Genomic DNA, 17,353 nt, shown 5'->3' with positions numbered 1-17,353 from the left:
CCACCTTTTGGCAAAGACGTGGCCTCTGGGGAGAAAGCCACAAGTGACCTCACAGATGTCAGGCATCCACATGGAAGCACGTAAGTGCAAAACCGACAACTCCCTGTAAAATGTGAGGGGCTTCATTTCTCCTCTGCAACAGAACCCTCCCAGGTGAAGGTGGACAGGCTTCATCAGAGACACCTGGGTTCGAGCTCTTGCTGGGTGACCCTGGAAAAGTTACTGAACCTCTCTGAATCTCCTTGGTAAAACGGGAGAATGTTGCCTGCCCCACCATTGGTGAAACTAAATGACGTGACACGTAGAATGTGCTTAGCACACGGTGGCATTTGATAAGCATTCAATAACTTAGTGTCTTAGAATTGTTATGGGGTTGGTAACCCCAGCAGCTGCTGCCCACGCCCATCTCCTCCGCCACCTTCCTGGCCCAGTGTAGGCGAACCACTCCAGATGAGCACTGACCGACAGAAATGTCATGTGAGCCAAATCTATAGACTGCGATTTTCTAGCAGGCCCATTAAAGAAGGTATAAAGAAATGAGAAATTCATTTTGATAACGTGTCTTATTTAATCTAACATAACACATTCTCTCAATCCATAAGCAGCATAAAAATCACGACGAAATATTTTACATTCTTTTTTATACTCGATCTTTGAAATCAGCGTATACTTACACTTATTTACGGCACATCTGAACGTGGATGCATACCAAATTTCGGGGTTCAGTGGTCATATGTGGCTACATTGAGTGACCCTACTGGACAGCACAGGTCCAGCAAAAGAGGCTGGGTCGCCCTCCCTGTTCAGAGCTAAGTAGCCTGGATGTTGGTAGAAGTCTGGGTCTGTGTTTAGGATGCAAGAACCCTCCCCTCCGGCCCCACTCCCAAGGATAACAACTGTTTCTGCAATACTCTCCAGCGAGTTTGAAGAGAAGAGAAAGAAAGGCAAATTACCACAAAAACAAACAGTTTATTTGCTTTCTATCCGCAGCAAATTAGTAACAATACACAACCAGAGAACCTTGCCTCTCTTGATGAAAAGTATATTGTTTATTTGTATAAATGAAAAACCAAGCACCTTGGCTTTGACGTGGGGCCAGCAAGGAGGTTCCTCAAAAAGTTAAAAATAGAAATCTCATAGGCTCCAGTAATCCTACCGTTGGGTATTTACCCAGGGAAAATGAAAACACTAACTTGAAAAGGCGTACGCACCCTATGTTTATTGCAGTGTTATTTACAACAGCCAAGATATGGAAGCAACCCCAGTGTCCACTGATAGACTTATGGGTAGAGCAAATGTGGTGTGTGTGTGTGTGTGTGTAGTGGAATATTCAACAGCCCTAAGAAAGGGAAGAGATCATATCATGTGAGACAACATGGACAGACCTAGAGTATATTATGCTACGTGAAATAAGTCACTCAGAACAAGACAAATACCATGACTCCACTTATCAAGAGAATCTAAAAAAAACATGAACAAACAAAAAGCAGAAGCAACGCTATAGATACAGAGAACAAACTGATGATTGCCACAGGGGTTGGGGATACAGAGTTGGGCAGAACAGGGGAAGGGGGAGGGAGATACAGGCTGCCAGTTATGGAATGAGTAAGGCCCGGGAATAAAAAGTGCAGCATAATATAGTCAATAATATAATAGCGATGTATGGGGACAGAGGGGACACTCGTGGTGAGCATAGCATAACGTATAAACTTGTCAAATCAGTAAGTTGCACACCTGAAATCGATATAACACGTGCATGGAAAGCATTCCCTTTATTTGTACAAATGAATTTGCACAAACTCTACTCGAATTGAACAATTACAATAAAAAAATAAAAACTAGAAACAATGGGAATCTGGAATGCCATTTAAAAAAATCAAACATACGAAAACAAAAAAATCCTCAGTAGAGATTCTTTTAAGAGAGGTCTCCTCAGGGTGCTTGGGTGGCTTAGTGGGTTAAGCGTCTGCCTTCCGCTCACGTCATGATCTCAGGGTCCTGGGATCGAGCACCACGTCGGGCTCCCAGCTCAGCAGGAAGCCTGCTTCTCCCTCTCCCTCTGCTGCTTCTCCCTGCTCGTGCTCTCTCTCTCAAATAAATAAATAAAATCTTCAAAAAATCCCCACAAAAACTAGGTCTCCTGGAAACCAGAGATGCGCCCATTAACTGTGCATGATTCTTTCCAGACTTCGGAATCTCTGTTTGCCTGAATGGCACTTGGAAAGACAGGCTTATGATGACATTTGGTCAGATGGCGCTTTCTACAAAAGGAGAAGAACTCAGTTGTACAGAGAAAGTTTTGTGGGAGCAAAAGAGCAAGGGCAATTCTAAACTCAGTGTTCTACTTGATCCTCAGCCTCTCTAGACTCTAACACCCCAGAGGAAGAACAAAAAGCAAACTGAAACAGTTTCTGTGTCAAGGTCACTCTGAACATCTTTTTTTTTTTTTAAGATTTTTTATTTATTTATTTGACAGAGAGAGACAGCCAGCAAGAGAGGGAACACAGCAGGGGAGTGGGAGAGGAAGAAGCAGGCTCCCAGCGGAGGAGACTGATGTGGGGCTCGATCCCAGAGCTCTGGGATCACGCCCTGAGCCGAAGGCAGACACTTAACGACTGAGCCACCCAGGCGCCCCTCACTCTGAATATCTTTACCTTAAATGACATGCGGAGACCAGGAAAAGACAAGGGAATGGATTTAAGGTACCCAAGTTCCAAATATATGAATGAATCCCCTCCCATTTGTTTCATTTTCTGTTTATTTTTTCAACAAGCTGGAGAGAACGTGCAGAAAGAATGGCCCCTGACTGAGCTAACCTTATCCTTCCCAGAGCCAAGAATGGACAGGCTTATTTCCTGAATGCTAAAGATGGTTCTCCATTGACGACGCACATGTCCAACACCGCGAGCCTGGCTTCCTGCCTGGGGAAGACTCGCCGTGACTTCACTACCTTCTACGTCTCCACATGACCACAACCAACACCGGAAGAATAGGTATTCAGAACCTGTCATGAGCAGAAATATCAGGGGTTAGACACTGTTCTCTTAAACCTTCACTGTGGGTTCAGAATCAAATTACCATTTCATCCATATTCATTCCTTTTGATTCCGCAGAGGCAAGGTTTAGAGTGTTAATCCGATTTTTAATCTGGCCTGAAAAATACACTTCAGTGTTCAATGATTTGAAACCTCCGCTGAGCCATCAGGGAATTAAACGGATTAAAAGCTTAAGGAATATGAATGTAAAGGTGTGTGCCTGTGTGTATACATATGTTCTGTGTTTGTTTCACTGGGAGCATATCCATCAGGAATTATAAACCCTATTCCCTCGGGTGATCACTGAGGAGCAAGTGAACCCAACAGTGGGCAAAGAAAGTGTGTACAGAATTCAACACACCACAGCACACAGTCACAAAACCCTTCAGCGCTCACTCAGGAGTAACGTGTCCTTGCTGGTGTCTTACTTAGCTCGGAACTCCTGTTCGACCCCCCTCTCTGCCCTGTCCCCCAGTGGAAGCCCTCCTGGGGAATTCTGTCTGTGCTTGTAAGCGGGTGAGGGTGGGCTCCAGGCGAGCCCATGAGAGCAAGGGAAGGATGTCCCCCGAAGAGTCTCCAAAGACGCAAAACACAGTATAAAACAAAAAGTGCCATAAAATACCTTGAGCCCACCACCAAGTAGTCAGAGCAGTGTTTGGTGACAGGTGTTTAATAAGGAGGCCTGCGCATCAAGCCAGGGGAGCGGAGCCATCCCCCTACGGAGGGACTCCCGTATCTGGGTCTGCACCACTGGGCACGGTGCGGTCAGCGGGACTTGGGTGAGCCTCTCGAAGCAGGAAAACACAACACAGTCCGTTCTCTGCAGCAGCCCGGGGACCCCCAGAGAGTTCTCCTTGATGCCGTGAGATGTGGTGGCCTCACCCTCCCTGCTTTCTTCCCTCCAACACACTCGACGGGGAGTTCCGACGCCCAGGGGCTGTGTACTCCAGCTGGCAGCCTGTGAGTTGACTCTTCTGCCCTTAGGAGCCCTTCTGCTCTGAGAAAACCAGCAAGGCCTCTCCAAGCCCACCGAGCAGGAGGCTGCAAGAAACAGCACCAGCAACAGGTCAGCTTTCCAGTCCCTTCCATCCCTCCGTGGACGCACCGAGCTGCCCGGCACCCACCTGCAGCATGGCAAGCGATCCCTCATTCTGTGGCAGAGACTCTCTCGTCCCCCGCTCCCCCGCCCCAGCCTGCCCTGCTGCCAGGTCAGGCCCCGTAACTGCCCAGTCGTCCCAAGAAACGTCAGCGGTGAGCCAGGAGGGGAGTGGGCTGCAAGGTGGGGTTGGATCCTTTCCCCTGGGAAGAAGGTGGTGTGTCTCGCTCCTCCTGACCCAGTGGAGGTGACTGTGCCCCAGCCAATGTTCTGCCCCAGACACAGAGGGGAGCGGGCGTCCCACGCAGCAGCCGCCGCCGGGGGCTTTCTGCTGACGCGGGTGGATGACAGGACACCACGCAGGGATTCATAATCTTATCGTTATTGAGGTGACAGTCTCCGAACCCTGTTACTTCACAGAGGCTAACAGAACATTTAGAGATGAAAACACTAAAGGCGAATCATGAATTTCCCAGCAGAGCAGAAAGAAATACGGTCGTCGATTTGAAAATGAAAAGGAAGTGGGAAGCCTGCGGACGGGGAGAGCGAGTGGAGTATTTTAACGGGCCTCAGAGTGAGGACATCCAAAGGTCTGTACGTTTTCTGTTTTCAACTTCTCCGCGGACAGTCGGCTGTCTGAATCCCCAGAGTCTTCCCCCAAAGCACTCTGGCCACTGGGCGGCGCCACCACGGCGGGATCATGACGGGAGGCCCCTGGTGACGGACGGCCCTTGGCCACAGGCGCCAACAGCCGTTCAGTTCTACGTGCGCTCCCGCCCCCCACGTACCCCGACGCCACACACGCACATTGAGGCGATGGCGTCTTTACGATTCTGACGTACACCCGGGGTACCGACTCTCTGAAACACACGGAGGCTGTGCACGCTACACTGCCAGGGACAAGTGTCACCTATGTGAGTGACTCCGACGTGAAGGTAACTTGTACCGTTTGCCCCGTTTGGCACAGGGATGAACTAAGTGCGAGACTATGAAAGCAATAAACGGAGCTCAAACCGCGGCTCAGGCATTGAGTAGCCACGTGACCCTGTGCGTGCTTTTCAGCTTGTGTCCGGGCTGCGCCACGGGAGGTGGTCACCTCCAGCAGTCCCCGTGAGGCTGCAGCCATCGAGCCCCGCACTTGGCTGCAACGGCCGAGCGACAACATACTAACGTACTGACCGGCTGACTGGCCTCCCAGAGCGGCAGTGCCTTCCTCACCGGCCCTCGGAGCTGGCTCCCCGACTCTGCGCAAGATTCGTGTGGGGCCACGCCCCCCTGCTGAGCCGCTCTGGCCACGGGGTTCAGGCCGGCGTCCACGGGTGTCTGACTCACGGAAGACCCTGGGCATACGGTTTCTCCCTCCCGGGGAGGTCCCTCCGCAGAAGGACCCAACAGCCGCTTCTTACCACCTCACCTGTGAGTCCAGGTTCTGCTTTCTGGAGCAACAGAGAACAAATCTACTCCCTTACTCCCGTCCACCCTAGAGCTGGGAGATCCCCAAACCACGTCCTCTCCTCTCCCTGTGCCGAAAGGCCTCTGGGGGAGAGCAGAGGTGCTCGCCAAGCAGCCAGTCACTGGGGGGAGGCCGGGGAGGCTGTCCCACCACCCAGGGTAACAGCTGGGAGGGAAAGGTGAGGGGCGAGAGGGGCATGTATGCCTCACACCTGAAGCTCAAAGCTGGAATGTACTTTCTTCTTTGTACAGAAATATAAATAGTGACAAGAAGCCGATAAATTCTCTTTAACGCACATTTAACTCCTAATAACGTAACTGAAGTTAGTGTCTACGTTATAAGCAAAACAAATGTCTGAGGACCTTCCTAGATCTATAATCATCGTTTACAGGATTGTTTCTGTGAGAAACTGGGGTCCAAGTTCCAAAAGACCCTATCTGGAAACATGAGCCATTGGTGCTGGTCCCTGGTCTAGTTCCGGGGCGCAGGAGGGCCCCTTCGCCTCTTCTCTTTGGATGAGGAAGTAACTGTGAAGGGGCAGCCATTGTTCTGGTACAGAGGCTCAGCCCTGATGACCAAGCTATTTCTTCTACGCAGATCTACTGTTCCTTTCAACATCCCTTAAGGAGAACACACACACACACACACACACACACACACACACACACACACACACACACACACGTCTTCTTAAACCCCCGGGGCAAGTGCAGAGTCACGGTGACGTGGCGCAAAGGCTGCATGAGCCTTTGGGCTGGGGAGGGGCTTATTTCTGCCATGTAACTGGGGGTTCAGTCATTTCTATGGCTTCCAGTAATCCTCCTTAGTCACCCGGGAGAAGAATAGGCTACGGGCTGGCTCGTTGCCCCTTCTCCCCCCACAGCCTTAGAACAATGCCCAAGTGTAATAACCTTGCATTTCATCCGTTGGGCTTAGCTATTTCATGAAACACTAAAGCAGCTTAGTGAAGGCTCAGAAAGGAAACAAACCTTGGTTCAGTTTACTGGTAAGAGAGCCAGGAAGGTGAGCTTTGATGTTGTTTTCTAAACAGCAGGAGAAGCTGACACAGGGTGCAGGAATCTTAATAGCATTACAACTATTTAAGTCAGAGCCTCACTGAACTGTTTGCAAATCTTGTAATCCCCATCATTCCTGAAGTGAACACACTTCATGCAACTAAACATACACACCAGATTGGAGAGCACACCCAGCCAGAAATATTCACCACTAGCCTCTGTTCGGGGTGGGGGGGCGGTATTTTCAGCACCCCTCCAGTCTTTCTGTGTCCTCCCATCTGAAGAAGCCCCAACTCAATTTTACATTCATTACTGTGCTTATTCAAGCACCTACTGATCCCATGAGATGGGAGGCAGGCACTGTACCGTTTTCCGGCTGGAGGCCCAGCACTTCATGCAGCACCCAATAAATATTTTCTCAAAGAATGACGATGCATTCTTATCCTTCTTCCCCTTTTCCCATCTATAATTCCAAACGATTTTGGCTTTTTCTCTTCTCCTCACCAAAAGATACCTGCCTAAAGTACCATTCCCTTGGAGCCTTGCTGAGGGACAGTTCACAATCTGATAAATTACTATGTGTTGAGAGCAAAGGAGTGATAGTTATTTAGAAGGCCCTTCTTAGCATTTTAGAGTTTTTAACTCAAATGGAAAACTGATACATTTCAGTCACTGCGATCTAGCTGCACTCTAGGGTGTGTTGGGGGGGAGTTTTCTTCACCCCAAATTCACTCTTTCTATAAAGAGGCTTGGGCAGTCTCTGTGCAGTGTCCTAAAATTAAAGGCATAAGACATCGTTACTCAAAGATGGTATGAGACCACTTCCTAAAGACTGCTGGTGGTAGTGAGGTTTGTGCTAAGATCAAGCATGTTGGTAACACATGATCAATGGCGGGCTCCGTGAATGACTGGCAAAGGCGAAAAGTGATCACAGAATCCTCAGAACAGACAGGTTGTGTTTTGGTTATTTGTTTTCTCTTCTTGTATCTTTATTGCAAAGAGAAGAGAGTCTCTGCTAGCCTAAAAAGGATTCAAAGAAGGGGCACCCACAACTAATTCTGCTCAACAGGGACACTGCTCACAGTTCAGAATTTTTTCTTTCGTATGTGTTGGATCCCCTTTATTGAAATTTTGGAATAGAGGGAATTCATATCGACATATTCCATAAAACTCTGTTAATTAAAAGTGAATAATTAAATACTAATCTGGATATTTAAATTCAGGGCTTGCACTAGATTGTTTTTTGTAATTAGAACCAAGATAATTTTCTGGACAAGAACAGTTGCTTTTAAGAAAAGCCTTTAAAAGTTGACCAACGTTGGTACGTAGGTTTATAATTTTTCTTGCGTACAGTAGTTAGAAGGCTGGCCACTCATTTATTCAGCCCTTAGGGCTAGGCTGAAGACGAGAAGGTGCATGACTGTGGTTCCCCTCCTGGAGGAGCTCACAGCCGCAGGCAGATGTGGTGTGCACACCCGCCTGTCACTCAGCACGCTGCGAGAGTGTGGGAGGGGCTGCGAGGACCTGACACAGAGCAAGCCGACCGATCTCTAATTTAGCAAGTTCCTAATGCCATCCTCTCCACTAACCACCACAAACCCTTAGATCCATGATTCCCAACTGGGGCAATTTTGCTCCACGGGGACGCTGGGCAATATCTGGAGACATCTGAGGAGGTGCTATTAGCATCCAGTGGGGTGGGGCTCAGGTTTGCAGCTAAAACCCTACGAGGTACAAGACAACCCCCTACAACGAATTATCTGGCCAAAATGTCAACGGTGCTGAGGCGAAACACCCTACTTTATTCTATTTTATTTTAAAGATTTTAATTTATTTATTAGAGAGAGAGAGAGCATGAGCAGGGTGAGGAGCAGAAGGAGAAGCAAGCTCCCTGGGAGCCCAGTGTGGGGTTCCATCCCGAGACCCTGGGATCATGACCTGAGCCGAAGGCAGACGCTTAATGGACTGAGCCACCCAGGTGCCCCGAAAAACCCTACTTCAGATAATGACCTGCACCCATTTTTTGTGAAATGAATGGATATACAAGCAAATGGAGGTCTGGATGTCGCTGAGAGAGGGTCCTCCGGTCTCAGCCAGCCTGGCGTGGGGGAGGCCATGCTGACTTTGAGAGTCCATGCCCACATAAGGGGGCAGCCTCTACCTCTTCTAGAAACCGGTGCCATGCGGAAGTATAGGCCCAATGTAGCAAATGGTCCCATTTTCAAAAGAATCTGGGAATCTGGACCCTAAAGGGGAAATCACCTGATTTCTCAACGTTAACTAATTTAAAATTTGCAAATCAAAAAACAAGAAACAATGATGACACAGGTCCCAATAGTAGGTCCCAACAAAAGTTCTGCAGTCCCTGCCCTTTGTGACTTCTGATGCGTCTAAGCTCCCACCAGCCAGAGGGCAGTCCTGCCCAGGATCCTGGCTCTGCGAGCTGGTCAGCCAGGCCCGGCTGGAGCACAATGCTGTATGGCCAGTGCAGACTAGCTCTGTGCAAAAGACAGGAAATCTGAAATCCAGTCTGACACTCCTCTTCTGGTGGTTCGCTTTGTGGTTGGAAAATTCTTTGAGGCTGAAAACACACCATCCTTAAACTCAAGAGTTCTCAAAAATCAGGAAATTCCAAAGTCAAGGTTCCTTTTGCAATAATCACACATGCTGTTTCCTTGATTTGGGTACACACAGCCTTTCTTTCCATTTTGTTCGGGGCATACCATAAAGTTCACAGGATGTGAAAGAGCCTGGAGACTTGGCCTCTTACAGACTGCTGCTGTGATATTCGGGCTTAGCATTTCCTCCCTGCTGGAGAGCCGCCTCACTCCTCTAGTTCTCACACTCAGTCCCACACCTGGGTTTTTAAAGTTCATTCCAAAATTCCGTACAAAATAGAGTTGTTGGAGGCCCATTTGTGAGAAAGAAAACCACCGTCAAGAATGTAGACTACCAGGGGCGCCTGAGTGGCACAGCGGTTAAGCATCTGCCTTCGGCTCAGGGCGTGATCCCGGCGTTCTGGGATCGAGCCCCACATCAGGCTCCTCTGCTATGAGCCTGCTTCTTCCTCTCCCACTCCCCCTGCTTGTGTCCCCTCTCTCGCTGGCTATCTCTATCTCTGTCAAATAAATAAATAAAATCTTAAAAAAAAAGAATGTAGACTACCACTATGGAGGTGAAGATACAGACATTTGGGGAAGAGTCCCAGGAATGTGCCAGGATAGCCTGGCAGCTGGGTTTCTGGATGTCACCTGCCCACTGTGGGGGTCATGCCTTCCTGGAAGGACAGGTGCAGGGGAAGAAGGAGGGAGCATAAGATTAGCTCCCTGCCCCACAGTCCCAGCTCCGGTTCCAAATCACTCACTCTCACCGTTGGCACCTCCTGCCTCTCCACCCTTCCCTGTCTTCCCGGGGCCAAAAGGCCCAAATCCTCTTCCACCCATAGCCTTGCTAAGCCTCCCTGTTCTGCATAAGGTCCTGTGCAAGCCAGTTCCACAGCCCTGCTGATGGCCGTCCTCTCTCCTTCCTTCAGCCCTCACATTCGCCGTGCATTCAGACCATGGCTATCTTCTCCCACAAATTATCCCTATAATTTCCCTGCCCCTTCCCCTCCTTGAGGGCTGAATGATGTCTTACATTGCAGGCAGCAGTCACTCAATAAATATTTTTAGCTGATAGAATTATAGTTTATAGTATTAAAAAATCTAAGACAATGAGATCTTTTTCCTGTATCATTTCACTGGACATTCTTAGGTCTCCATGTCAGCCCTTGAACAAGAGAGGTAAGGTAATGGGTAATGCTCCTTGTCCTGGGTGATGCTCGTTCTGTGTTGCTGTCGAATTATCTAGAAGCTCTTTACAGATGATCAGACTGGTGGGAAGAGGAACATACAGGCCAACTTCTCTTACACCTCCCTCATGACCCACTTCTACCAGACACTATCTACACTGCTAGTAAATTCTTGGTGTTTGCCAGGTCAGTCCTAAGGACGTACGTGAAGGTCATGGGACCTTGGACACACACTGGTCTGGTTTTGAATCCTTGTCCAATCATAGTAGCTATAAAATCTTGGGAAAATCACATAAAATATATAAAACTCGTGGTTCACCAGTAGTGCTTACGCTTGTGCGGATGAGGGGCTGAAAGGTGTGTGGGTGATGCTGTCTCTTGATCTGGATGCTGGCGGTAGCAGGTTCGGGATAAACAGTTTGTGAAAATTCATCAAGCTGCATAGTCATGATATATGTACTCCTCAGAATGTATATTTACAGGTCAATAAAACATAGACCCCAAACACCCTTTGTTCAGCATTTGAGAGAAAAAAATTAGTATCCTGATGAAACCCAAACAATGACTTTGCTTTTCCGCTCTCTGTGCAAAAGACTCACCATCCCACCGTCGCACTGGTCAGGATCGTATCAAACAGCAATACTGATGAGCCAGCTGTGATGACCTGTAGAAATAATTTCAACAAAAGGCCATCAGAGCAGCAGGACTTCGGTAACCTTCTCCAGAGTCCTTGTTTACAAGCTGAGTTCATGTGAGTTCACATCCCAGATATCACCCATTTCTACTTCACGTCCTTTTCCCCACACACTTGCCAGGCCCCTGTATTTAGTGCTCCCTCTGAGCTAAGCGTTTGGTGGAGAAAATGCTAAGTCCTAGTCTGTTTGGGAGGTGAGAATCTTCAAAGGAACATTTAACTTCCCAACTCTTCCAAAGAGGAGGCACACAGCCAACATCTCACCCATCTCTCTCCAGGGCAGGGGGCAGTAAGAATATGCATTTCCATCTTGTCTCAATGTGTAGAAATAATCCCCAAGGCCAGTTGTGCTCTTTCATAGGTTCCCACATCCTCCAGATAAGAACTTAGCTGTCATCCTGCCTTTGCCCACAGCACCATCTCTCCCGCTGTTCTAATGCCCCGTCTTTCTGGCCCATGATATGATTCGAAGAAGCCACGTGCTTCCTGGGGGAGAGAACAATTAAATCATTAATTGTTTGCAGGGGCGCCTGGCTGGCTCACTTGGAGGAATGTGTGACTCTCGATCTCAGGGTTGTGAGCTTGAGCCCCACGCTGGGTGCAGAGATTACTAAAAAAATAAATGACCTTAAAAAATTATTTGCAAATACCTAGAAGCCAAAAGAGAGGGAAGAGGTTACCCCCACATCTCTCAGAACTAGAAATGACAGGAAAGTCTAAGGAACAGCAGTAATGGGCCTTGCACGCCCACAGCATCACTAAACAGCTGGCACAGAGAGTGTGTGTGTGAACCAAAGACCCGACTTTGTCACCAGTTGGAATGCCTGCTCAGGAAAAGATGTTTTTTCCCCAGAATTCTGTATCCTAAAATGCAGGACAGCTTCCACTGGGAAGGTGAGCCTAAGGACCTCCTTTCTTGCAATGAGAAGCAGAAGCAGGTTGTTGTGGGATGGGTCCCTCACGCTGGACACTCTGGGAAATGTGAAAAGCCATCATGCTGTCCTGGAGGCCTCCTCTGGTCTCCAAACTGGGAACCAGGCAGCGAGCAGGTGGCCAGAAGGAAGGAGTATGACTACATGAGTCTCATCCTCATTCATCTGCCACCTCAAACAGAAGTCTGGAAATATAAACAAGGAATCTTCAGTCAGAAACTCTGTGAGGTTTTAGAACCCGTGTAATTGACTCGCTTGAGGCCCCTCTCTGTTTGCTTCTTTTATTTATTTTTAGCAAAAACCCTGACAACAAAACAGACCTGTGTTGTCTTCAGGAACAAAAATGAGATGGCAACCAGGTCAGCGAGACAGTTGCAAAGCAGAACCCAAAGAACAAGGGGAGAGAGGTTTGTCAAAGCGCTGGGGGGAGGGGGGCGGGTATCTTCAACAGCAGGATGGATGGCAGCTGTTCTCCTCCCCTCCCCTCGTTTCGCTTAACATTATACTAGGACCTTTGCATCTATGGTCATAACTGAAGGGGGGGGTCTCAAATTTTATTAGCTTGCCATGCAACTGTCTGGTTTTGGAAACAAGGTTATACTGAGCCCAGAAGTTAGTGCATCCACGTCCCTGCTTAGCTTCCTATAAAGGATGAAGGTGATCTTGACTGCAGACCGTAAACTCTGACTTGAACGCCTTTGGTCCTGGGCCTTCTAATTGGGGCTGGCCTTTAACAGCCACCGTCCTAATCAAATCTCTTTCTCCCTGATTCAAGTTTGTCATTTTCATGTTTTCCAAAAATTTGTTTCTTCTAGGTTTTCCAACTCATTAACATTTCGCTATTTGGGGAAAAAAAATTACTATTTTTTTTCTCATTTGTGCCTATTTTATTACCTTCCCTTTTATTACTTCTACTGTCATTTTCTTTTATTTTTTTTTCCCTTCCTTAGTCTTAACCAAAGCTCAGCTTGTTAATCCCTCTTTACTCTTGCCACTACTTGGCTATTTCCTGGGATGGAGCCACTGGGGATTTCTTAGAACCGCTGAAACAGGCTCCGTTCTACTGACAGATGGCCGCGGTGTTGGCAGCTTGGTGTAACGGAACACCTCCCTGCGTTTATGAAGGGTCCAACTGGCCTTTCCTCCTTCTTCATCGTCATCTTCAGGCCCTCTGCCCCTTTTTCACCAGCTCTTCATGGCCTTCTCTGACGGGCTCGTCCTTTACTCTGGGATGGCCTCTCTCCTGCGGCTTGCCGTCTAGCGCGCAAGGCCCTCCAGCCTGCGAGCACATCTAGGGAGCGAGACCGTCCAGCGTGCGAGCACGTCTAGGGCGTGAGGCCATCTAGCCTGTGAGGCCGTCTAGGGAGTGAGGCCGTCCAGCGCGTGAGAACGTCTAGCCCATGAGGCCGTCTAGTGAGTGAGGCTGTCTAGTGAGTGAGGCCGTCCAGTGCGTGAGAACGTCCAGTGTGTAAGGCTGTCCAGCGCGTGAGAACGTCTAGCGCCTGCGGCCGTCTAGCCCGTGAGAATGTCTAGCACGTGAGAACGTCTAGTGAGTAAGGCTGTCTAGTGAGTGAGGCCATCCAGTGCGCGAGAACGTCCAGTGTGTAAGGCTGTCCAGCGCGTGAGAACGTCTAGCGCCTGCGGCCGTCTAGCCCGTGAGAATGTCTAGCACGTGAGAACGTCCAGCGCGCGAGGCCGTCTAGCCCGTGAGGCTGTCCAGCGCGTGAGGCTGCACCTCCCACGTGGCCCGGAGCCCTCACGGCCTGGGACATGCGCCTCCCTTCCTCCAGGCACCTCTCTAGCTCCGGACGAATCCCGTCTGCCGTGAGACAACCAGCCTGCTTACTCCTACTAACTGCACCTCTTGCCAAGAAAAACACATCTTAAAACTTCCCAAACAGCCCTTACTTGAAACCGAGATTGGTTGAGTAGCCACACTGGAGCCTCTGCCGTGTGCCGCTTCCTGGAAATGTTTGTACAGTCTCCTGCCTTGCTCCCAAGGCACTTTTTCAAACGTCTCTAAAGTTTTATCTCTCAAGGAGCCCATTTTCGGCTGGCTGAGACACTCCTAAAATGTCACAAATAGGTATGTCTTATTTCTGTAATGAACGTGTGGTGAAGTTGTCTACACTATGGGGCTACAGTGAAGTTCAACGGACCACTCCGTGATCTCAGTAAGAACCATCGATTTCGTAGCCTTCTCTACTTTCTTTGGCTTGCATTGCCAGCCCTAGCAGTCAGCTCTGGAGGCATTTTCTCACACACACACTCACCAAAGTTCTACCACTTCACAAAAGTCACCACCAAAGATGGGTTGAGTAGTGGTCAATGAGCCTGAGAGGCAGACACTGGGCCGTTGGCCAGCCAGACTTGCCCACTAAGTGACTTGCACCCACACATCAGCCTCACCATGTGTGAGGTTCAAATTCATGCCTCAGCAAAGTGAGAGATTTCTATATGTCACAGGCTTCTGAGGAACACTCAAAGGTGGGAATGATCCACCTGTTCATGCCAAGGGTCCAGTCCACTTCCAATTCCACCGAGGAACAAACAGAAGCCAAGAGTAGCTAAGGGTGCATGTCCGGGTGCAGTGTCCTACCCATGGTCACTGAGAGGCAGGACCTGAGAGGTGGAAGGGACTCCCCAAGATCACAGGTGGGGGAACTGTGACAGAGGGAGGCACCAGAGGCCTGGGACCCTCACAGCAGGTTAGCCTTCTCTCACAGCCAGAAACTCAAGAAAGGGCCCACACCAGCTTTATACAGCTTTTCTTTTTTTTTAAGATTTTATTAAGTAATCTCTACACCCAACATGAAGCTTGAACTCACAATCCTGAGATCAAGAGTCGCATGCTCTACCAACTGAGCCAGCCAGGTGCCTCTCCATATGGCTTTTTTTGAAAAAAAGAATCCACTGAAAGCAGGGACTCAAACAGATATTTGCAAACCCATGTTCATAGCAGTATTATTCACAATAGCCCAAATTTGGAAGCAACCCAATAATCTGTCAATGGATGAATGGATAAGCAAAATGTGGTGCATACATAATTATTCAGCCTTTTAAAAGGAAGGCAAATCGGACCCATGCCACAACATGGATGGACTTTAAAGACATGATACTAGGTGAAATAAGCCAGATACAGAAAGACAAATATTGTAGGATTCCGCTTAGATTAGGTACCTAGAATCCTCACATTTGTAGAGACATAAAGTAGGATGGAAGTTACCAGGGCCTGGGGGAAATTGGGAGTAGGGAGTTAGTGTTAATGGGGACAGAGTTTCAGCTTCGGATGCTGAAAAACTTCTGGTGACAGATGTCAGTCACTGTGTAAACTTTTTTTTTTTAAGCCTTTAAAATGGCTAAAATCTGCTCAAGAACTAGACTTTGGGTTACTCTTGGAACTTGCCATTCAAGAGACTTCAGTAGCAGCCATTACGAGCAATTGTTTTTCTTGCTTTCAGAAAGCATGTTTAAAAATACAAATTTTCCCCCTAGAAGAAAGAGTCCTGTGGTCTGAGGAATGTCTCCGTCGCACACACAGATCTGAACAACAAACACCAGGACCAGCCGCGGGCTGAGAGATGCCAAGAACAGCAGAGCTCAATACATCGTGCGGGGCAGCGGGCCTTTGAACTTCCTGCCTTTGTCAGCGGATGTCACAACCTCTGTGTTATTGAAGCAGATTTTGGTATTTAAAGCAGATCAGGCTTGTTTTCTAAACATGTATTTCGATCCTAAGACAAATTTTCTGTTTGTCCAAGGGAAAGAGAAAGGGGAGTGGTGGTTGGTGGGAACCTGCCAGACAATCGTGCATTGGGGGGGATCGGAGAGTTGGGCTTGTTGTTTGTTATCGCTTTGCTGTTGCTGTTTAAACACAACTTAAGAAAAAGGGACTGACTGCAGCACAGAGAAAAGGCCTGCACGGTCGCTGCCTCAGTGACAGCCCGCACCTCCCACTTAAACTCATAGTAGTGTTTCAAACGTGGTTTCATACCATCACGTTTGCTCAGCAAAGTCCCTCTGCCTGGAACAACTTCACAGGCCTCCCCACACAATTCCTGCTCGCTTTTTGAAAATCCATTTCTAGAAAACTTTTACAGCTTAAAGAAAAAAAAGATTTATTTTAGAGAAAGGGAGAGTGTGCTCGAGTGTGAAGTGGGGGAGGAATAGAGGGAGAGGGAGAGAAATCCTCAAGCAGACTCCCCACTGAGCACGGAGCTGACATGGGGCTCGATCCCAGGACTCCGAGATCAGGACCTGAGCAGAAGGTAGATGCTTAACTGACTGAGCCACCCAGGCGCCCCAAGCATGCGATTCTTGATCTCAGAGTCGTGAGTGCAGGCCCCATGTTGGGCATAGAGATTACTTAAAAATATACATACATACATACAATCTTAGGAAAGATTGGAGATCAAATAAGCACATATATTTAGTAGGGGTCTAGAAAACTCCACACAGTAAATCCCAAAATATACTCATAGTAATGTTGAACAGGTTGGTGGTCAGTTCTTTAACAGGAATAGAGGAATAGGACTGTTGAGATTACCTCGTCTGTCCCCTAAAATTTCAGCACTTTAAAGATGTTATTCCATTGTCTTTTTTCTCTGGTGATTATAAGATTTTCCCATCATCTCTGGTTTTCAACAGTTTGACTAGGATATGCCTAAGTATGGTTTTCTTTGAATTTTTTGTTTGAGGTCTGGTGAGCTTCTTGAAGCTGTGGTTGATTATCTTTCGGCAGCGACGGAAAATTCTCAGCCACTATCCCTTCAAATACTGTGTCTGCCCAATATCTCTCTTCTAGAACTCCGGTTACACATACATTTGATTTTTTTTGACCACTTCCCCTGTGTCTCTCACGATTTCTTCTGTTCTCTCCATTCTTTTTTCCCCTTTATGCCTCACGAATCCTGTGACACTGTGTCCAGTCTGCTGTTCTTGGAGCAAGCCAGATCCTTAGCCCCCACCCAAAATCAGCAAGATCTCCCCCGCCCCCACCCAACCACCTTGAAGAAAAGACCTTGTGTTACTCAGTATACCTAGGAAGGGTCCTTCCTTCTCTGGAAATTTATTTATGTGGTTCTCATTGCTTTCACTGGTCTCTGATCTTCCTTCCTATCTTCCTTTCTTTTCTTTTTTCTTTTCTTTTCTTTTCTTTTCTTTTCTTTTCTTTTCTTTTCTTTTCTTTTCTTTTCTTTTCTTTTCTTTTCTTTCTTCCAGTAGGCTCACACCTGGTGTGGAGCCCAATGTGGGGCTTGAACTCATGACCCTGAGATCAAGACCTGAGCTGAGATCAAGAGTCAGATGCTTAACTAAGCCACCCAGGCACCCCTCTGA

At 48.1% G+C, this 17,353-nt stretch overlaps 1 protein-coding gene across 6 annotated transcripts in view; it reads right to left on the bottom strand.

The window, feature by feature from the left end:
* Window positions 1–548: 548 nt before the first annotated feature.
* Window positions 549–17,353, bottom strand: part of SLC35D4 (solute carrier family 35 member D4) — a 107,615-nt gene continuing 90,810 nt past the window's right edge. For 3 of the 6 annotated variants that reach the window (XM_045781810.2, XM_087869918.1, XM_087869919.1), the window contains 2 exons: window positions 10,990–11,054; window positions 549–4,076 (listed from right to left, as the gene is read on the bottom strand). In XM_045781810.2, the coding sequence (XP_045637766.2) occupies window positions 4,016–4,076; window positions 10,990–11,054 (126 nt within the window). In that variant the 3' untranslated portion in view covers window positions 549–4,015. Of the gene's footprint in view, window positions 4,077–10,989; window positions 11,055–17,353 lie in introns of those variants that run through there. The other 3 variants (XR_006776881.2, XM_087869917.1, XR_015727730.1) reach the window with 3 other exon arrangements.

This window comes from Ursus americanus, chromosome 19, assembly GCF_024610735.1.
Source record: "Ursus americanus isolate L20-20 chromosome 19, mUrsAme1.1.p, whole genome shotgun sequence".
In the NCBI taxonomy this organism is placed as follows: Eukaryota; Metazoa; Chordata; class Mammalia; order Carnivora; family Ursidae; genus Ursus; species Ursus americanus.
Note: the sequence above shows the minus strand (reverse complement) of the source record. Positions and strands in the feature narration are given on the sequence as shown.